This window comes from Merops nubicus, unplaced genomic scaffold, assembly GCF_000691845.1.
Source record: "Merops nubicus isolate BGI_N331 unplaced genomic scaffold, ASM69184v1 scaffold10784, whole genome shotgun sequence".
NCBI classification, from domain to species: domain Eukaryota; kingdom Metazoa; phylum Chordata; class Aves; order Coraciiformes; family Meropidae; genus Merops; species Merops nubicus.
In genome coordinates, this window is record NW_008602265.1 from 16,285 (window position 1) to 39,203 (window position 22,919).

Genomic DNA, 22,919 nt, shown 5'->3' on the forward strand with positions numbered 1-22,919 from the left:
AGTGTTTCATTACATCTTGCTCCAGTAATGCACATTTCACTACAGTTATGTACAGCCTTGCAAGTGCCTGTGCCTACAGCTACAAACACCCACTCTCCTCCTTCATGTGCCTGCTTACTGGTCACAGCTGGTGCAGACCTTCTACCCAGTTTGATGCATGAAGTATGGGTGAGGTAAAAAAGTGCTGTATCCATTATTATCAGGGGGTTGTGAAATTAAAAATAAAGGAACCTTTGCGAAAAAAACCCAGGATGTTCAAAATTTTACTGAATAGAATAGAATGGTTTGGGTTGGAAAGGACCTTTAAAGATTATCTATTCCAAACCCCCTGCAGTGAGCAGGGACATCTTCCATTAGCGGTGTTTGCTCAGAGCCCTCAACCTGATCTGGAATGTTTCCAGGCATGTGACATCTAGCACCTCTCTGAGCAACTTGTGCCAGGGTTTCACCACCCTCACTGTAAAATTTCTTCCTTCTATCTAGTCTGAATCTACTCTCTTCTAGTTTAAAACCATTACCCCTTGTCCTGTCATGACAGGCCCTGCTAAAAAGACTACGCTCAATCTTTCTAACAGGCCCTCCTTAAGTACTGAAAGGCTGCAAGACTCTGCAGGGCCTTCTCTCCTCCAGGCTGAACAACCCCAGCTCTCAGCATTTCCTCACAGGAGAGCTGTTCCATCATTTCTGTGGCTCTCCTCTGTACCTTCTCTGGCAGCTCCACGTCCTTCTTGTGCTGGGGGCTCCAGAGCTGGACACAGGACTTGCAGGTGAGGTCTCACCAGGGCAAAGCAGAGGGGCAGGATCACCTCCCTAGACTTGCTGACCACACTGCTTTTGATTCAGCCCAGGACTTCATCTATTTCCTGTTTAATTAGGCAAAAATTTGGCATTTCATCTGCATTTAAAATTTGTGTAATGTGCTTCGTACAAAAAAAAGCTGGAAGGCCTAGTATTTGGAACACCTGCAGATACAGTTACAGCAATGGTGGTCTGATAGTACAAGCAAGGCAGAAGTTGTGTGGAGATGCTATTTTTTTAGACTAACGGAGAAAAATATGTACTTCTAAGCATGCAAAGCTTCCTCCAGCTTGCACAAATTTGTGATTTGTTAAGGATACAGCTGATATTTGTGAGGTCTGAAGGCAAGTTGTGAACCAAAAGCATTTTCCTCAATTATGACAAACAGAAAGAACTGACTGTATTACCCGTCTTCCCACTGCCTTAATCAAGGCTTAAGAAGAATTTTACTTCCTGTGTTGTCTTCAGAATCTCATGAGCCTTTTTAGTTGTTACAAAAATACATTGTGTGCCCACGGTGCAAGGCATCTGCTTTCAGATGATGAGGCAAATGTAGCCTGGTGCCAGACTAAAACAACCATACCAAATACATGGCTTTAGAGCCTACACTCCAGCTGCCAAAGCACTAGTTCTGATGTGCATTTGATAAAACATTTTCTGAACACAGTTATCTGGAATGGTCCAAGAAGTGTACAGTCAAGGTATTTTACCCTTGCTAATGCCTCTGAACTCTCCATAGCATTTGCAAGGGACAGAGCCATCAGATCTCACTGATGCAGATTAAATCAGAGTATTGAACTCTTGTCTGCACCTTACTGCCTGTGCTGTGGTTTTGTGATACAAACTTGACATGTCCATGAGGAGTTTCCTCCTGCCCACGCTCTTCAGTGTCATATGAAATTCTGTTTAGATGGCTGGGCAGTGGCATTTTTACTTCAGGCTTCAGTAGTCGAGATACTCCATTCACTTATCAAGGACACTGCAAAAACAAACCTCCTCCTAGAGCAGGGTATAATTAGCACATGCTGCCAGTGCAGGCAACAAGAATGCACTCCTCCCTGAGGCTCTGAAATGCTGATAGTAGCTGCAGAAAGAGAGTTCACATTTTGTTTTGTGGTTTTGCTCCCCTTCTTCCCTCCCAGTGACAGATACAAAAGGCTGGTTTGCCTGCACTGGAGCCCAGGACTTCTGTGGTATGGGCTGCTCTAAAAGACATAGAGTTACATCAAGTAACAAGATAGATGTTCACAGGACATCCGCAGTACTCTGCTGATGTTTGATGCCCCTGAGACCAGACACAATTGGGAGCTGATGTCCGTACAACCTCTGGTACACAATAAATTGTCTGAAGTGCAAAGGAGTTTTCTGAACAGATGAAGAAGCAAAAAATAAAATCACAACTATGCTATTAAATACGATTTTCAAAAAAATCATTCTGATTTTATAAACCCAAAAACTTCTCAGGGAAAACTGCAAGGACTTCTGCACCATTTGCACATATTCAGCAGGTTCTTGTCCAGTTGACAGAAGAAAACCCAGCAAAACATTTTGAAAAGCATATGAACTATTTTCTTAAGAGGACTAGATGATAGAAGTGTTGTTTAGCATTTTATGTTTTGTCTATGCCTGCACCCTGGCTTCAGCTTCTAGGGAAAAACATATCTGGAGTCCGTGATACCAAAAATACAGAACTTCGGGAGGTCTGGAGAGCAAAATCGTGGTCCGACTTTTAGTCTGGTATTCCTTGTGATGCTAGAGAATGGAAAGATAGAATGACAGGGCTCCTCTCTGGTAGGATCTCGGTACTGTTACTGCTCACCTGAGCTACTACCATCAGAGAGCAAAGCTTATTTCTCCTTGACCTGCTTATGGAGCTTCTGCTCTGCTATTAAAGTTAATGGGATTCACAAAGTAAACCAAGACCCCCAGGAAAAGGAACTAAGAAACCCCATGATATAAAACCTGCTTTGCAAATGGTTGGGCCAATATTTGGGGATTCTGAGAAAAACTATGGTATAGAGGCTGCACAATTATTCCTGGAAGCATCAAGATGGAGATCTGGTGGTGTTTCTAAATCCTGCTTTGAAGACGTGAGTTCTCAACAAGCATTCCTTGTACAAGAGATGAAGAGGTGAAGGCCATTTGTGTAGCTTATATCCCAGATCTAGCCAGTAGAGTAGTTCACTATACTAACAGCCCTTTGGTCCAAGATCACTGTACAGCAGAGGGCAGGGGTTGCAGAAGGTTGTTTCGTTTTGGTTGGAGAAGAATTGTATGGAAATAGCCCCTCTTGCTCCCCTGTACTAGTACAGTACTGGGCTTCTGAGGATATCATCAGTGCCTGAATTAGGTGTCAAAACAGACCGTTAAATGCAGGCAAAGGATGGTCTTGTGACTTCTTCACAGGCACGTTCCTTCTGGGGTAGCTGATCAGCTGGCTAGATGGATCTGGTTTTCAGTTTCTCCTTGTGTCCAACAGTTACTACTACAGTACTGTGAACGTGTGTTACAAAGCAGCTGGATGAAGACTGCAGGCTATGTATCAAGGACTAGCTGAAGGGATGTGAACCACGGTCAGGCAAGCCTTCAGTGGTATTCGACATACTTTGCTCCTGGGCCTCTGAATGTCTTGATGGTGAGGATAAGGCTCAGATCTGACTTGCCCTCCTGCGAGCTGATGGCAAATGGAGGACAAGAACAGTGTAGCTGCAGCCACCAGAACTCATGAGGAGATGCACTGTGCACCACTGTGCAGTGGAAAAGAGCTTCTGAATTGGGGCTCCGCCCTCTAAAGGGGAGGTAATCGATAACTGTCCACCGAGTCCTTCAGGTACCATGACTGCTAGATGCAGCCCTTCTGACTGCAAAGGCGACTTCCCTCATTTCCACCCACTGAAATTACTCCCTGCTGCTGGTGATTATATCACATTTACTTTGCAGGTGGAAGCTCGGAAACTAAAAAGCTGGTCACAGGGCAGACTTCTCATTTTACACAGGTAGGAAATGAGATATGGACCCTCAAGTGTTAGCTATAATTTGACACACCATACGCAATTCCCCACATACATCAAGACACACTCATAAATAATTTAGCTACAGTTAAAGCAACATACAGGCTTACCAACGGAGATGATTAAAACCAACAGAATTGCACATTAATTCCTACAAAGTCAGATGAAATTTAGGAAAAATACAAAAAGACGATACCTCAGTTAGGAAATGCTCAAGTAATCACTGACTACTCAGAACACTACTCTCAATAGCTGCTCTCACAAAAGAAAAATTTTTGGCAATTATCCCCATCACCCATTAAGAATTTGAGCAGTCCATTTCTATAAATTCTTCCAGGTAACTAGTATATTCTACGTGTGGTATAGTCCAGTACCAAGCTGGCAGCACCAAGAAGAGCAGGATCTGCTAGGTTTGAGACCACCACATCCACAGTTTTGACAGAGGACAGGGCCTGGCGATTTATCACATCTTTGACAGCATTAACGTAGTGGCTGGCTAGGACTCCAGAGAGGATTACAAGAGAGGGGTTCACCGTGTGCAGAATGTTCACAACTCCCAGACCTAATGCTGTCCCAGCTGAAAAGATAAAGTAAAAAGACATTAAGGAGAATATACAAAGCAGTCCAGACATCAGCAGTTGAAACAGATCTGTTAGCAGCAAAGGACACTGTCAGGTAAGTGTTCTCTTCTGCATGTCAGACAGTTTCCAGTTTGTTATCACAAAGTATGAGTTTGCCTTCAATTTTTCTTTCCAAGTAAAACACATAAAGGCTATTTTACTGCACAGTACTGCATTATCCAATTATATAGACGTGAAAGGCAAAATGCATTACCACACTTGTAAGCTAAGAGAAAACAGGAAAGCATTACTCTACTATCTTAATGCTATTGGCTATGGATGAGCAAGAGGACTGTGTTTAAAACTAGTAAACCAGTAAAATATCCCATGTGAAGTAATATGTAAATTGCCTTTGCTTCCTCACACTAGCCACTCCCTTGCCTACAAAGAAATGCTCCCAAACTGTCCAGTGTAAGAATGTTGAAACATCACTTCTTTAAGCTTAACATCACCAAACCTTTTAATCTTCTCATGTATTGGAACAGTCTTTCAAGAGACACTTCTGCTGACATTTCCTCCAACATTTAACATTCCATTACCATTAGTAATTCTACATAGAAAGGTCCTCAGTGTACAGAGTTGTGTTTGTAGTTTATAGTTTCACTATAGCCACAGGAAGGTTCCACCCGAAGGGCCATGTTCTTACCTGTTCTGAGAATGCTCTCTGCTTTTGTGTTCCCAAGTTTAGCTGCTTGAATGAGATGTGCAGCACTAACAATCTCCTCCTCCTTCATTGACATTCCCTCTACTAACAGCAGATCCTCTGTTTGAAGAGGAGAGAAAGCCAAGAGAAAAACATGGTGATGTGGTAAGTTAAGAAACAGAGGGTGAGATCTTTACGTCTCTTACTGCACACAGACACCTGAATTCGGAGCAATCTGTCCAATCCAGAATTTGGCCAAAGCAATCATACCCACATTATTTAGAACTACTCGGAGAAGTAGGGCATCAAGCTCAGTTATAGTATGGCAATTTTTGTCAGCCCCAGATGTTAATAAAGTAAAATACAAATCATGGAATCACTATGGTTGGAAAGGACCTCTAGGATCATCAAGTCCAACCACCATCCCAACATTTCCTTAACCACTAGAGCACAGCCTCAAGTGATACATCTACTAATTTTTTGAACACCTCCAGGGATGGTGACTCCACCACCTCACTGGGCAGCATGTTCCAGTGTTCTAGCCACTCTCTCGGTGAAGTAATTCTTCCTAATATCCAATTGAAAACTCCTCTAGTGCAACTTGAGGCCATTTCCTCTCAACCTAGTATCAGTAATTTGGGAGTAGAGACCAACACCTGCCTCACTACAATCTCCTTTTAGGTAGCTGTAGAGAGCAATAAGGTCTCCTCTTCTGCAGACTAAACAACCCCAGTTCCCTCAGCAGGTCTTCCTAAGGCATGTTTTCCAGCCCTCTCACCAGCCTCACTGCCCTTCTCTAGACATGGTGCAGCGCCTCCATGTCCTTCTTATCCTGTGGTTCCCCAAACTGGACACAGTGTTCAAGGTGTGGTCCCACAAGTGCCGAGTCCAGGGGCATGATCACCTCCCTGCTCCTGCTGGTCACACCATTTCTGATCCAGGCCAGGATGCCATTGGCCTTCTTGGCCACCTGGGCACACTGCTGGCTCATGTTCAGTTGACTGTACCCCAGCACTCCCAGGTCCTTTTCCACCAGGCAGCTTTCCAGCCACTCCTCCCCAAGCCTGGAGCATTGCCTGGGGTTGTTGGGACCCAAGTGCACAAAATCATAGCTTCTCAAACTCATCTAAGCCTGAGAAACTACTGCTGAAAGACAATCACTGTGAAACCAAACCTTACAGAATACCTGTCAGATTACTTTACAACACCCTTAAAGAGGGACTAAACATGCTTCTGGTAATTTTGAGACCAGCGGTTCCAAATGTAGCTTGCCATCAGTGAAACAGAATTGTGTTGTGCTACACAGGTTTTGGCAGCTCCTGGGTTGGCCATAGACAGGAATCATGTCTGGTTGGCTGTACACCTATTCTTGTTTCCTCCTAGAAAAAGATGGCAGGTCTATTTTTCTTAATATAGTCTTTGCAAATTTCTTCTTATACTGCAATTTAGTAATTATGTTTTCCAAAATAAAGTACATAGATACCATCGTGCAGTTTCTTAGCTTCTCTCTGTAAAGCTGTTCCAGAGGCATAGGCTTCTATACATCCTTGGCTACCACACAGGCATTCTGGTCCATCTAAAGATACAACAATATGCCCAAGCTCAGCAGCACAGAAAGAGCTGCCATGGATCAATTCGTGTTGATGAACAATTCCACCTCCAATTCCTGCAAAGACAGAAAACCATCTATGCTTACAAAGGGAAAAAAAAACCCAAAACAAAACAAACCTAAACCTGTGTGCTGAAGAGCCAGGACACTTAAATCTGCAATCCTCTCCTTCCCCTTCCCAAACCCGGGGGTAGGAGGGTGGATGGGTGTCAGCTAGTTACTATTGCCACCTTTCTAAAGGACTATGTGCTTAACAAATGAGAAAAGTTAACTCATACTTTCATTTGAGACATAATAACCATCATCTCCGCTATTTAGTTTCTTATCTTCTAGATACATATCCTGATCTGACTTGTATTTCTGCAGCTGGAAGAGAATTAATCTATAAAGCTGAAAAAATCAAAATTATTCCAGGTAAAGTTGCTCAAATTTTCCTTATTTTGGAAAACACTGTTTGCCTGCATAGCTGTATCAGCATAACTTATTTTATCAAGATGCTTACACTATGCAAATTTTCTTTTGCCTGGATAAATTAAAAGGTACCCTAAAAGAAACAAATACAGAGGCAAAAGAACTTCTGGTTTAAGAACACAATATGTTCAGGTATTCCCAGGCACACTGGTGGTGTTTATGCTCTTTAGACCAGCTGAGCCTTCAAGCGATGGTGCTGTTATTTTGACTTTGAGGTTCACTGAACTATATGATACCCACCTGTACCCGTAATGAGTGTTACAAAATTTTCTATTCCTTTTCCATGACCAAATTTCCTCTCTGCTAGAGCAGCACAGTTCCCATCATTGTCCACCCAGACTGGCAGGTGCAGAGCATCAGATATTGGTGTTCTGAGATCCACAGAGCTCCACTCCTGAATGAGTTTTGTAGAGTGAAGCACAATTCCTTCTCGGGGGTTTACCCGTCCACCTGTGGAAATACCTGAGTCCCAGAAAAACAGGAAGGAAATATCAAAACTAAGCCTGTGTCATACTTTATGTAAAAGATCTGTTTTTCTCTTTGCAGTGACAAGTATTTTTATTTCTAATACTAGGGTTTGAAGAGAAGCATGAAAGTAAAAATTTCTAAGTATCACTAGCAGTGCAGTTTCTGATGTGTGAAGGTAATTCATGGAACTCTTGCTCTCATGACAACGCACCCAGTGTCTGAGGACTAACTGGATGGGTAGTGGTCGGTGTTATTCAGAGAGTTAACATTCTTACTTCAGGCAAGATTGCAGGGAATCACTCGATAACTGTGTTCCTTTTTGTCAGGTATGAAAGATACACAATAGCAAACACCAAAATAAATTGTTCAAACCCTGGAATAGTAGAAGTATCCTGAAATTTTCTGTAACTCACAAAATTTCGAATGACTTAAAATAATCGGGCAACTTTGAGTAGTGGTTTCTACTTAAAAATACACTGTTTTCCAGAAAAATGAAGACCATGTTCAGAGATTTGTCTACTGAACACAATAATGGTGCATATTAGGCACTATCAGCCAAAGGAGTCTTCTCTATCTGGAGAGGAGCCTTCCAAAGTTGATAGACTCTGTCATGACTTCTGAAGACATAGGCTACTCTATTATGAAGGTATTTAGACATATTAGACAACAAAGTCTGTCTATTTTTTTATACAGAGATTATATAATTGTGTCTCTTATCTGAAGAGGATCAGAAAAAAAGAGTCCCAGGGTTAACATTATAATGAAAAGCAGCCACAGTAGCCACAAGACAAGCAGCTGAATTGAACATTAAAGCTGTAAGACCCCCCCTGAAATCTGACTTTGTAAAGAACCAATCATCTGAGAGCCTGTCAGCATGTACCTAATGGAAATTACATTCCTAATGTCAATCTGTGAAGGTCTCCCTAGGATTTTAAAAACCAAATGTTTATTACCACAAAACCTTATTTAATATTTATTTGCTCACTCAGCAAAAGCTTAGTAAAGCATGTGTAGTTTTTCTCAATGCCATATTTCTGTAACTAATGTATAGCAGAAGCTATTTCTTCATCCTCTTTATTGTCAGCTCCAGAAAGATAACTTAAATACTTGATAGCTCTCACAACCACCTCTGTGCAATATTTGTGTATAGATACAGGTCTGCCTTTGGTTTAAAATCTGTGTTTTGTAAAAGTTAAAAAAAAGGTAACAACTGCTAGTGTTCTTTGGGCCTGATAGACTTTACTTTTCCTCCATTTTCATAAAGCTGTTTTTAATATAAATGCTTTATTTTGAGTGAAAAAATCAACAAAAATAATGTTGAAACTAACTACAGAGCTGTTGCAAGTTGTTTTATCACCAAGAGAAAAAGATGTTGAAAACTGTTTTTTTTTTCCCCCCAATGTCCTGCTTCTTAATCACTTTGCAAACCTGTCTTGTATTAGTGGGAGTTCTTCAACCCAAGTTATGCTCATGTAGCTAGTCTTTTGAGTGCTGACAGCAGCTGACAGGGCTAAAAGGAGGAAACCACTTTTTTTTTCATTGCTTTCTGAAAATAGCTCTTTCTCCTTACTAGTTTCCAATGGTTATTACTTTAAGCCTTACCTATGGCAGCTGGAAGAAGGCTAGTGTTGCTGATGAAAAGCCCAGAATTAAGCCCAGCCCCTCTGCGCAGCCTTGCAAAAATTTCTCCAAAGATATAGGAACTCTCCACCTTATTAGCCTTAAGGAAATTACTAGAATCTAATACATTAATTACTCCCATAGGAATTATATGCCATTCTCTACAGAAAACTTTCAGATAGTATTCTGATTCAAATCATGAGTCTGAATTAGGCAAAGAGTGGCTAACAAACAGTGAGGGAAGAAATTTCCTAGTCTGTAGCACAACTTTTCCCTCATTACTCAGGAGTTGAACAGTAAGCAGTCACAGAACAAAGGGGTCTGAAGAATAAATAAGAATGTAATTCTTGTAAAATGACAGACAAAAGGCAAGTTTTTTCCCCCATATATAAAACTCTGTAAACAAGTTTATAGGTTCATTATCCCAATAAATGTAGCTGACTGTAAACTGTTCTTAGACACTTGCAATAGTGACCACTGCAATTTGCTGCCTTTTCTAAATGAACTATGAGGTTTTCAAGATTTAGCATTTGGACATAATAAAATAATTTGTTTGGTTAAGATTTCATGTCCTTCTTAAAAAGCCAGAACACAATAACCTGCGCCTTCATCAATAACTGTAATAACCATGACCAAAGCTCTCAGTCATTAAACTGAAGAACTCCTGTCTGCTATAAACACACAGTTTAACTTGGAACTCTACCACAGTGTAAGTAGAATGGAAATCAACAAAAAGACTGCTTTTGTCTCTGTTAGCTACAAACTGAACCTAACGTTTTAGGCTTTTTAGTCTGAAAATTCTGCTGCACAGCTGATCCTGGCCATAAAGGAAAGTTTCCTGCAAGCCTAACTCAGCTACAGTTGTTTCAATATACACTAAGCACCTGATTCACAATTCTGAGACTGCAGGGGGCTCCAAAAGTCCACAAAATCTAAATACCATGCATTTTAGATATAGTTTAGATAGAACTTAGCAAACTGCTTTTGGGGCTATGACAGACTGGGGCAATTTCAGTCTTTACATTCAGTCGCTCATTTTCACAGAAATTTAAACAGTTTTTGTGGTAATAAAATTTAAGAGCTTAAAATACATAAGATCTGTTTTAAAAAGGTGTTTTAAACGAATTAGTAGTAATTTCATGTTGAAAAATCTGATGAAAAGACAAGAGTTAGTATTTGTTAACTTACCTACTCCCAAAATTCTGCAGTTCACATTTACTGCCTCTGATGCAGCCTCTATGCACATCTTTAGGATTAATTCTAGTCTGTCTTCGTAAGTTTTAGGGTTGAGCTGGGTATATCTCTTAACTATTTCACCCTAGAAATTAAAAACAACAAAACATGCCCCACAGAATTGTACTTCATGATGAAATAGCTCTTAAACTACAGGTCAGCCTGAAAATGTAGTTATAACTTTGCTCTTAAAAAAAAAAAAAACAAACAATGCAACAAACAGATGGAAGCCTTAGCTCTTCATCCTACAGGCTGCTCTGTGCAAGCTTCCTGACAACTCTGTGGGACAACTTGGCAACATTAGGCATTACATTCTGCTTCTATAATTAACCTCCCTGTCTGAAATAAAATACAAATTTTAAGGAACACATGGATTGTATAAGGAAAAATCACAGGAGCTACTGGAACTCTTGTTAGGGATAAACAACAGCAACATTATACAGCAATGCACTTAAACTCAATACCAAAGTGTTAACAAAAAGTAAGAGAATAGCAAGTGGCTAAAAAGGTCAGGGAGCCCACAATGCCTAAAAAAAAATCCAGTTTGAATATATGGAAGTTTTGCATGGTGTCACAGACACTGCTATTTAATGGGCAGGAGGAGAGTCGGACGGAGAGAAATGCTAGAAATTTCAATTAAAAATTTACTATCCTTTCAGAAATAACTTTTCTTCTAAGCAATTATACCTCTGAAGTCACTTGCAACATTTCTGGAGTACCGTCTAGTGCAGTGTATGTTGTATGGGGGAGGAAGGATTCAGGAGGAAGGGGTTATTTTCAACTCTAGGAGTCATGCAATGGTAAATGAAAGCATTCATTATGTGTGCCTGAATCTGTGAGCACCAAGAAGCTAATCTTAACATAATGTTAATATTGCTGGATTAGACAAGGAAACTGTGAGTTACAGTGGTTGGCAATGTTAATCTCCCTATTATACCCAAATACTCTACAACTTTGTGAGCAGAATTGTATTAACACAACCAAGCAGACAGGAATAACAAATTCAGTCTACACGCAACATGGTGATTTCGTTGCCAAAGTAACTTAGAAAATTCCAAGACATCTGTGGTTTGAATATTAGATCACACCACCTCAGCATCACATCAGCAATAGAGTTTGGGGATTTTAATGTTTAGTTTCCTTTTCGCTTTTGTTTTGGAGGTGGAGGGGAATCAGAGGAAATTATTTTGGAAGACAAGGCTGCAGCAAACATCAGAAGACATAATGGCTTTTGAAAGCTCAGTTATTTTCTTCACGAAAAGAAAACTACTCCTTTGACTTCACCATTTCCTGTCAATGCTTCTATCTGTTGTGGAAATTTCATTTTCAAAGTCTGACCCTTTTCACTCTCATTTGCTAACATTTCAAGTTTCATAAGAACACTGCAAAATAGACAGCATTTTTTTCAATTCTTTTTTTCCGGACATGTGTTGGCAAAAAAATATGGTGTGAGTTTTAATTCTAAAAAAAAAAAAAAAAAATAAAAAATCATACATTAAAAAGTTCCGTTTAAGACCTTAAAAATCTGCCAGACAACTCCTTTTAAATGAATGCAAAACTTCTGGACTGTATCAGGTCAGTTTACACAGCCCTTCATCTTTCTGCAAGCAACTTACATTTCATCAGTAATCTGGGAGAAGAGACCAACACCAGCCTCACTACAACCTCCTTTTAGGTAGTTGTAGAGAGCAATAAGGTCTCCTCTCAGTCTCCTCTCAGTCTCCTCCAGGCTAAACAACCCCAGGTCCCTCAGCCAGTCATAAGGCATTGATCTGGGTAGTCAGCTGATGGTCATAGGTGTATTTAGCTGTTTCATTACAAAGATGCCTTTGCAAGTGACCTAGCACCACACTGATGGTGATGCCATTTTGGTAGCCTCACATGCTGTGACCGAACTTCAGGTTTTGTTGTTTCCCAAGCACCAACTTTCATCTTTCAAAGTCAGCTGTCAAACATTTGTAATATGTTTTCTGTGAGCGGCAGAGCCATGCAAGCAATGCATGCTTCTTAGTGCCATGACACAGGCAAAAGAAAGCTTGCCCAAAGAAAGCATTACCCCAGAGATGGGTTGAGGCACTTCTACGCATGGAGACCATTAAATCACACAGTAACCATAAACGTGAACATCTCTCCATACAGCCTTTACCAGGCTGTAACTTCAAGCCTGTTTCACATGGGTTACTTTCGCAGGAAGAGAGGCACTGGAGACTCAACACTCACACAGCCTTTAAAGTCTCTATGAATTCTAGTGTATGTATCAAATTTTACTCATTCTGATAATCGTATTAAACCATCATGAACTTCTTTTCATGCATCCAAGGGTACAGTAAACACAATTTTAAAAACCCAAACAAACAAACCAGGAATTTTAGATCATCGTATGACTCAAATTCACCATCTTTTTCCAATGCAAGATCAACAAACTATAATTTACCTGCTTTTAAGAGACTTTTTTAAAACCAGTTCCTACTTTTTTTTGGAAATGAAGACACATAACCTTTGAGAATATCTATTCCAGCCTTCTCTTGCATTGACAGCTAAGTTAGATAGTAAGAAAAATTAAAAAATAATATTCCCTTCCACTGTTTTAATACTTTACTCCTTGTTGCATGCTTGCCTTGTTACATGTACAAGTGAATCTGAATTCTCTCTTCTACATACCTGAAGGCTTTTTTTCTTCCTCCCCCTATCACTTTCCTCTTCTCTAGACTAAACAATTCTAGTTGCTTCAACTTTTCCCTGTTTTCTGTACGTGTAATAATTATTTTTAGTTTTCTTCCTAGTTCTCACTACAATTGGTCTTCATCTCTGTGGTGTGATGCATTACAGTGAACATCATTCCCACGGAGGTTCAGTACTGTCTTTCTGATTATGCTTCTATGCAGGAAGATACTGAGAATTTTCAATTACTGGCTGATCTTCTCTTGGTGTAAGAGATGCAGAATGTTGTATCCTGAAGCCACTTACCATGAACCCACCACTCTCCCTCAGTAAATTGCTTTGCTAGATGCTGGCTGTTGCTCCAAATGGTTCTGTATGTTAATTTCCTGGCTTTGTTAGACAGCAGACAAGTAAAAAGACTGCTTTTGGAGCATTTCCTTTTTTTTGCTTGACATATAAGGAGTTGCAGGGTGAACTGGGTCACCTTTTATGAGGGATCAACACATTTGAAAGTTGTGGTATCCTTCAAGGTCTGCATGACATCCCACCGAGAGGGAGCAGACAGGACCATGTATCAGCAAAAGGCTTGGCTAGCTTAACAGCAATCTTAGAAGAACAAACCAGCAGGCAATTTGTATCGAGACTGTATGAGAGGTACAACAAATGAAGGAAAATCTACTTTACCCCTCAAGAGCAAAATCTGGTAGGGCTGTTTTGTTTTGGAGCTCTTTTGCATAATAAATCTGTATCCCCACTGCACGAAGAGAACCACAGAGCCCAATGGAGTCTGCAGAATATCTAAAAGCACAGCGGAATATTTACCTTCATACTGACAATTGCTACGCGGAGATTTGTTCCACCTAGATCCACAGCCAGAGCACTCTGTGTCTCTAGAATATGGTCAATATCTTGAGAGATATTATCTTTGACAGGAGGAAAACAGAATTTCTTTTGCAATGGCTCCTTGAGGTCAATAGATTTAAGGAACTTCAAAATCCTTGGAACAGCATTACCATCTCCATATATTTTTGAGCTGTAATATGAAACAAAGAATCAATTTCATTGGAAACAACACTGCAATCTCTAAGGTTCTTTCCAAAAGGCTGTAACACTGCCATTCCAAAATTATGATATGGCTACTGTAATGATACTGCAGCTCACACTACTCAAGTCTGCCATGGAATACAGTAGATAGTAGCAGTAGTTTGAAGACCACACAACAGATCACGCAAGTTTGGCATTAGCTCCATTTCGGAATACAAAACACAGGATGTAGAAAATTGGAAAGCTAATGAAGCAAAAAAAAAAAAAAAAAAGGGTAAGAGTTCAGTGAAAGGACCTACATAATAAAGCTCTAAAATTATGGAAAGTTTATGTATGTGTGACACGCCTAGACAAGAGGTACTTGTAACACAGATGACAGCTAAGTAATAATAAATGGTACATTCATGTCAGTTTTCAACATCTAAATCTGGTTCCAAAATATCAAATACGTTGTCGGACATTTGGTATTAGAGGATTCAGTTTTATTACTCTGTTAAGGTTCTTAAGAAACATACTTTTGATTCTTATCCTTAATTAGACAAATATGATCTCCTGAAGTTTTAAAAACCTTTTATATTAGAGAACTGATGGTCAATACTGTATGGCTGAATCACAAAAAACATTTTCCTATAATCCTGCAGCTCCCTGGAAGCTTGCACTCAGGACTCTCTAAGTATCATGCCTGAGGTCAATCAACCTAAAAAGCAGTGTGTCCTTCAGGCACAAAGTCAGAGGTAGACAGACAGGATGTTCTTCCCCATGCTGTTTCTATGGAACAAGCTCTCTTAATCATGCTAGCCTAAGCTAACAGGAAGTTTGTCCTCCTGACTTTCTGTTGGATGTTAAATTACTAGTTATATCAAAACATTATTAGCAACATTTTGCTTTGCAAATACTAATCTGCATACCAGACATTGCACTTTGATTCTGAATGAGGTATGTGAAATGGAAAATAATTTGTAACCTCAGATTAGTGCATTAAAAGCACTGCAACCAAATATAACAGACTAATTCACAACTAAATGCCTTTTCTTCTACTGCTTTAACATCCCCTCCAGTGAAGCAAGATGAATGTACTTACCATGGATACTGTTTACCAAACTGCAGCTGTAGAGCATGCAGGATCTTATCCTGTGTATCAGCATCACGAACGTGAAGAACATTCTCACCTCAATGACAAAATTAAACATAACAGGACAGATCAGCTCCTCAAACTACATGAGAGGGGAAGAGCTGCTTTAGAAATCAAGAAATAATTATTTTTGTTTCCTCTAAGCAGGAAAGCCCCCAGCCACAATGACATCACTCTTCATCAATTATTTGCCTCCTCTTCCTCCCAAGAAAGCAATGGTGACTCCTATGATACACTGCCATGCATTACAAAACACTAGCATATTAAACTTAAAAATAGCATTCTGTTGAAGGCTAAGATGCGCAATGAAAATGGGGTAAATGGCTACTTGTGCAGTATCTGCACACCTGTGAAATACCACAATACAGTTACTTCCTGAAGTCATGAAGAGTTCATATTTTTAAAGTGAAATTTTAATCCATGCCAAGTATCAAAGTAGCTATAAAGGAAAACAATTAGTTGCCTGTTCTTCTAAATGGAGTCCGCTGCAAATGGAGATACACTTTAACTTGTCTGTAGATAAAAGCCTCATCTTATGTAAAACACACAAGCAAAGCTAACAGGATACAGAAGCAGCCAGGGAAGCTTTAAAATGGGTCAAAAATTAGGTTGTACTGGTACTACAAAATGGCCTCTGTCAAGCATTCATTTGACTTTACCCTGTGGAAGAAAAACTCAGAACCATGAGAAAATGGAAGCCATTAAGCAAGCATGTACCTGTTTCTCTTCCTGTCTGACGTGTCCCCAGGTTGATGACAGGTGTACCAAACGCTCCCACCTCTCTGACACCACAACTGCTGTTGCCAATCATACAGCCAGCATGAGCCACAAGCTGAATGAACTGGTCAAATGGGACATGCTTTACTGCCCGAAAATTGGGATGATGTTCAATGCCCTTCTTCCTCATCACCCGAACCATCTCTTTGCTCCCTAAAGAAAAGCAAGAGGTATGAGAAATCATACAAGTTCCGTGGCTAAACTGGAAGTCCAAACATGCAAAAGCTGTTCACTGAGTTTCCAGCTCTGAGCTGTTTTTGTTCTGTCTTCATCCTCACAGTGTAAGTTGCAGAACTGGGCACATAAGCTGAAGTTTGATCCCAAAATCCACTGCAAAAATATTTTTGTAGCTTTTAGTTAATTTAAGAGGCAGTAATATTATACATGTCACGTGGTTTCCCTTCATCTTCTTCCCCGCGCTGAAAAGCTGAGATGCCCTATAGCGACGTGAACGTGGAGCTGCACTAGATTCACATGTGATGCCGAGACCATTCAGTTATTTCTATCTGGCTGGAGATGCTGGGATAAAAGTACTCTGTAAGAAACAATGTATGGTTTAAAGACAATCTGTCATGTGCCCTTCTGTCATGACGGCATTTTACTCACCTGCATCCACGTTAGGGAATAGAACAAGCGTTCTCTTGTTGAAGGAGATGAGTGCATCTAGTGTCAGTTCAAACATCTTTATGGAATGTTTAATATCTGTGGTTACAGGATGTTGCAGAGCAACGATGTAATCTCTGGTTTTGACATCTTCACCTGTTCAAATGGATTCCAAGGAAAGTTTTTTTTTTGTTGGCAGAGAATAGTAAAAGGAAATGAGGATATACTTTTGAAACTAATGATGTCAAAGTGTGAACAAAGCACTGAATGAGCTATCTGACACAAACCTCAATGCTAAAAGAAGCCTCAAGGCAGTAAGTGTAGGATCTAGCTTGTTATTTGCTGCTCTAAGCAACTCTCGTAACTTTAGAGACCGCCACCTAAACTCCAACACAGCGTTAACTTGCAGGCCTACATCTAAGGCTTTGCAAGACCACACCAGAGTCAAGAGCCTGTTCTCACACCAGTGTATATCTGGAATAACATGAAACCCCTGAAGCTGCTCAGGTTTTCTGTCAGTCATCTGTCCTCAAGCAAAGACATCATTCCCATTGCTTTAAAAAAGTCAGTCATAGTTGTTGTACATATAGCTGACAAAAAAAAAATTATCTGCAAAATATTCACATCTTTATGTAAAAGGATTCCACAGTATAAAGTGTAATACAAGAGTTTGCTTTGTCAAAGATAAAAAACAAACAAACAAACACACACAAACCCCAATTGTTTACAGGAATTATTTGTAAGTCAATGAATATGAGACACCAAAGAACCTTTGGTGCCTGCTGCCCTGCTGCAGGGCATTCCTCAAAAGATTGTTCATAATATGAATTCCCTTTGATTTTTTTCAAATTAGCTCTGAAACAGCTTTGATTCTATTTAAACATATCCTTTATACGAGAATAACTGTTCATATAAGACTGTTTTGTTCTTAAATTGTTCAGCTCAGAGAAATCATCCATTTAATGAGTTACTTTTTTGATTTGGCAAAAGGACCAGATGTGTTTATTAGGAAAGATTTGTGGCTTTCCAGCTATACACGGTAGAACACAGAATGAAAGAAAAAGAAAATGCAGAAAGAGATGGTTTTTAAGAAGCAGGTTGATGCTTGATAATCACCTCCAGTTAAGCCACCTAAACTCACTAGCCAGAAGTCTGTACTTTTCTCAGAGCCACTGCTAAACAAATCCCACAGACTGATAACCTACTGAGTTTGTCTAGTGTTGAAAGCTGTATGAAAAAAAAACATAAAAAGTGGACTGCTCACCTAGCCACATGCGTATAATACTCATGTAGTCCTTATTTTTGGCAGAGAGAAGCTTGTCATATGAGGGGCAGCCTGCTAAAAGGATGCGGTCATGGTCTTCACACATGGCTATCAAATGCTGCTCTGCACTCCTCGTGCAGCACACATGGTAATGGGCCAGTTTGGTTATAGCGTGTCTGATAGAGTCATCAATGGTCCCACTGACTTCCCCACCTTCAATGTGAAGGATGCGGATATTCATCAGGGCGGCGGAGGTGGCCAGGGCCAGCGCGTCAAATCTGTCCCCGTGGACTATCATTATGTCGGGCTTCAGGCGGTTCAGGACGTCGGGCAGCTTGACCAAGGCAAGGCCCACCGACTCCACCATGGCGGCCTCGTCCTCCCCTCTCACGATGGTGTGCAGCCTCGTGTGAATATCGAAGTCATCCTGCTCAATCATACGGTAGGTGTTGCTGGAGGTAAGAGGAAAAGGGTAAATACAGCTTGGTTTGTTTCACAGCAACGCAGCTTGACAGTGTAACTGCATGCTAGAGAATTTGGGCTGGGCTGAACAGAGGCCTGCTGATGACATCTCCTTTAATCGGGAAACTATTTTTTCAGATTTTCACAGCGTGTTCTAAACCATCTGAAGGTACTCCTATTCCAGGCATCAAGTTTTTCTAGACGCCTTCAGAAGAAAGGTTTTCCAGACATAATACCAGCTTCATTCCAGAGTGAGAAAACTGAAACGTTCCTTGAATACTGAGCATTGTTATTGCTTACAGTTACATCAGATACAAAATACAAAGATCATCCGTATAAGTGTACCCGTCTTCCACATTCACTAAACCTTTTCTTACTACCTGCATTTATCTCAAAAAGCTTTCTCTCTTTCTTTTGTGTTCTTTCCAGTCTGAAAGACCAAAATGTAGGGAACAAACAAGACTGCGTATTTTCAGTGTTTTGTTTCTTTTACTATCCTCCAAACTTCTTTTACTACCCTCCAGCAGTACCAGGATTTAAGAACAGTTACCACAAAGCAAGCAAGAGCACAACATTTGTCAAGTCAAAACCTCTATTGCTTTGTGCATTGGAAATCATTTGTATCAGAGAGACAGGTGCTAAACACCTTGTAAAAGTAATATTACATATTACTTTGCACAAGTCTAGCAGACAGCAAAGGGTTCAAGACTATAGAAAAATCAGGGCCATGTTTGTGGCCTTCAGCAAATGAAATGGAATTACCTTATTTCTCCCACTGGACACAATGTAACTCCACATGTTAACCTGGCAAGAACTTTGACTGTGTTTGCTTGTTTGTCTTTTTAAAAACTGAGTAGTTTTGTGGTGTTATTAGATGTAAACAATATCCAGCACAAAGCAAGGAACAGAGCATTGTTCTGAGAATGGGCAGCAGTGGAACCTCCTGTCTTAGCAGTTTGAGATAATGCAATTTCCTCACCTGCCAATTTAGGAAGTGCCATAGCTGCCAGTTGGAAAGCCCAAACAGTGTCTTTACTTGAAGATACACTCCTAAACTTTTAGTAACATTACTAAAATTTCAATAGTGCTGATATGCTGCAAGCTTTATGCTAGTATTGCATTTTGACTTGCAAAGTGAGCATTTTCCTATTTCACTTACTGGGCCCAATCTGATAAACAAAGCCTGAGCAAAACCAACCAAACAACAACCACAAACCCAGCAAGAATATGCATGCTGTTCCTTCTGCCTCTTCCCCAACAGACAGGGAAATATTCACCTGGGATGTGGGAATTCCTTCCAAAGGAAGGGATTTGGGCCAGGACATGGCATCCTTCCGGGCAGGTGATCTGACTGCTTAATGATAGGGTGTTATGGAGGAGACACTCATCTCTCCCACCAAACCATACCTAATATATCTCTCAGTTATTCATTTTGTCAGAAAGAGACAACCAGCCTTTCTTTCCTCCACAATCCTGGAAGTAAGAACTAACAGTATTCCCTTGGGATACGGTATCAGATGCAGGAAGCACAGAACTAGCACAAATCACAAAGCCTGACACTGCCAACAAACATCTGGTGCCAGGGCAGACATGGGGCTGAGTGAAGATTCAGTGGTCCATGTCCTTGAGGCCCTGAAAAGGAATGTGGAATGCAGTGGAGGCTGCTCACCCCATTCTCCCACCCAGCTCAGGGCAGTTGTCTACTCCCTGCAGGTGCAGCTAAGGGAGTTTTGTGCCAGTTACAATGAAGAGTTGTCTGCCCACAGCCCCATCCCCACACTTTGCACACCAGTAACAAAAAAAGGTATAAATAACATCCCTTATTGGACCCAGTGTATGGAACAAGAATTCAGCACCAAGTTCAGGACTGGCTAGAAAGCAAGGGCATTTGTCTCTCCCTTACCCACACCTACCCCTCTCCCTTCACGTAACATACGGAATATATAAGTACTTCCTCCCCTAACTATGCAGCGTGGAAGCTGCAATTTAAAATGAATGACGATTATGTTTTCTCTATGAAAATTTAAAAATTGCACATTTTCATTCAATAGTCACCAGATTCTCAGGGAAATCTGAATGAATTGAGCTTCTCACTTCATATAGTCTGTGATCTTGATGATCTCAATTACAGCATTTAGACAAAACTTTCTAAAATTCCAGGATTGGCTGAAAAACCTCAGAAAAAAGCAATCTCAGAAGGAGCTGCAAAATGAAATAAAATCTGAAAAAATAAATTGAAAATTTTGTCCTCTACATTCACACTGACAAGGACTTTTGTTACCTAACATGCATGATGTTACTGCTAACGCCTCAGAAAGAAGATGAGCAAAGATATAAAAATTCACCTTACCCATAATCATCGATCAGGTGGGAACCGAGCACTACAACATCAAGCTCAAAGAACTGTGGTTCTGCTTTAATACCAAACATAATAGGAGCTAATTTTGAATAATCAGCACGGTTGCAAGTAGCAACACAAACACGAAGTTTGTGGTTGTTTCCATTCTTCTCCATTACTTCCTTTTGCTTCTGTCTTGAAAGATTCTTGAAATACACTTCCTGAAATAATAGGGGGGGGGAAAAAAAACAACCCAGCATTAGTAATAAACTTTATAGCAAGTAAATGGACTTTACAGCAAGTTCACTTCAGAAACAGCTTACACAAGTTACAACCCAGAATTGTGGGCACATACTAACTGATCCACTGATAACAGAGAACTGATACCTTACAGTACCCATCATAAAAACAATTCTGTCCTTTTCTAAAACCTTCTAAAGTTAAAACTCAATTTTAAGACTTCTATTTCTATAAATAACTTACAAAAAATTTCACATAAACAATATTTAAGTATAAGGTATTTCAACTATAAAACAGTTACTATTAAACAGTAAAGTGACTCTTTCCTGTTGGACGCTCCTATATAAGTGGAAAAATCACTGATGCCTTAGTAAATGAAAGAAGAAAAATCTCATATTCCAGAACCACAGAATGAAACAAACTGCTAAAAGATACATTCACTGACAGATTCTTTGAACAAAAAGAGAAAGTTTTTGCCTCAGTCAGTTTACGTATCTATTAAAGACACTTTGGTGAGGTAAAGTGAGTTAAATATTGACTTCTAAACCCTTCCATATTGTTTTGCAGGCCAAAGTACATCAGAATATTCATAACACAATATTTACTCACAACAAGAAAACAACATTTGGAGACAGGTTGACAAATAAAGATGACGATTATCATCATGAAATCTGGAGGGTATTGAAAAAAAAAGGGTTTCTGAAAACTGAAATGCCACAGAAACTCAATGCTTTTACAAGCAACATCAACAGTTACTGTAACAAGATGTTTTTTCTAACCTGATTTTACATTTAGTAGCAGATTAAACTATGTAATAATTTTTAATGTTTACCTATCCTCTGTTTACCATTCTTCCTTGCTGTTACTATTGTGTTGTATTTCTTTTTTTTATTATTATTATTTTTATTTAATAATTGGAAAAAAAAATTTAGAGAGGAAAAAGAAAAGCAGCCTTTTCAACAAAAAGGATGCAGTAATTAATCTTCCCAGTAACACAAATTTCCTCTTCTTCCAAACAAAACCTATGAAGCTAGTAGCAGACAGTATCAGAGCAGCTATTTATAAGTGTTTTGTGGTTCCCCTTCCAAAACCAACTATTTTAAGTAAGTACCACCCTGTTGGTATGAAATCTGTTATCTCAGATTTTTAACTCCATTTTTTTAACTCCAGTTTAATGGCAAGTAAACTTTTTACAGGTTAATGCACAAGGATTGTTCATCTCTGACTCAGAGGAGCAGCATCAATATCTTCACTGGTTTTGACAGCTAGGAGAGCTCCTTCTGACCAGCCATTATGCAAACATAACAAAACTAACATCCAAACTCATGCTCCTTTTACATTACTTTTTCTTTCCCCAGTAAACTTTTAAAAGAAAGGCTACTGTAACATCCCACTCTTAGGAAACTTACAAAATTCACCATGTTTCCAAAGATTTCCCTATTTTTAACACAGATTAGTTTAGGTTTAATCACACTGTAATGAAACAGTGTTTTGGTATAATAGTAATGTTAGGGTGATCAGGAGTGCTTTGACCTGAATCTACATTTGAACCTTACTTTGAAAGCATTATGTTAATTAACTCCTGTTTGACACTTTCAAAGGGTCAGGTCATAACTGTTCTGGCAAATTAATTACTTCCTCATACTGAAAATATCTGCAATTACCTGGGTATAGGATGCCCGTTTTAATTTAATATTTTTGTCTTTCTTCTTGTTCAACGTGCTTACAATACTTTGAATGTATATAAGAAATTAATGTTGGAAATGTAAACAGAGTCTTTTGCAGGAATTTTAGGTGCTGTATGAAGGTAGGTCAGAGAGCCTGTATCACTGAATGAAGGCTGAAACCACATCAGCTAGACTGAGAGCTAACCCAACCACTGCCTTCTCATTTCTACAACAACCTCTTTCTGGAGATGGTTCTGA

General features: G+C 39.8%; 1 protein-coding gene across 3 annotated transcripts; it reads right to left on the reverse strand.

Moving 5' to 3' along the window:
- Positions 1-3,559: 3,559 nt before the first annotated feature.
- On the reverse strand, positions 3,560-20,972 carry GNE (glucosamine (UDP-N-acetyl)-2-epimerase/N-acetylmannosamine kinase). 3 transcript variants are annotated; one of them, XM_008938295.1, is made up of 11 exons: positions 20,767-20,972; positions 17,955-18,406; positions 16,694-16,846; positions 16,028-16,240; positions 15,260-15,347; positions 13,957-14,167; positions 10,429-10,558; positions 7,393-7,614; positions 6,556-6,738; positions 5,076-5,192; positions 3,560-4,386 (listed from the first exon to the last, which is right to left on the reverse strand). In XM_008938295.1, the coding sequence occupies exons 1-11, from the start codon at positions 20,928-20,930 to the stop codon at positions 4,151-4,153; spliced, it is 2,169 nt and encodes a 722-aa protein (XP_008936543.1). In that variant the 5' UTR covers positions 20,931-20,972; the 3' UTR covers positions 3,560-4,150. The 3 variants fall into 3 exon arrangements, with proteins under 3 accessions (XP_008936543.1, XP_008936545.1, XP_008936546.1); XM_008938297.1 differs by lacking the exon at positions 7,393-7,614 and having other exon boundaries at positions 4,151-4,386; positions 20,767-20,930; XM_008938298.1 differs by lacking the exons at positions 16,694-16,846; positions 20,767-20,972 and having other exon boundaries at positions 4,151-4,386; positions 17,955-18,393.
- Between the last annotated feature and the right edge of the window lie 1,947 nt (positions 20,973-22,919).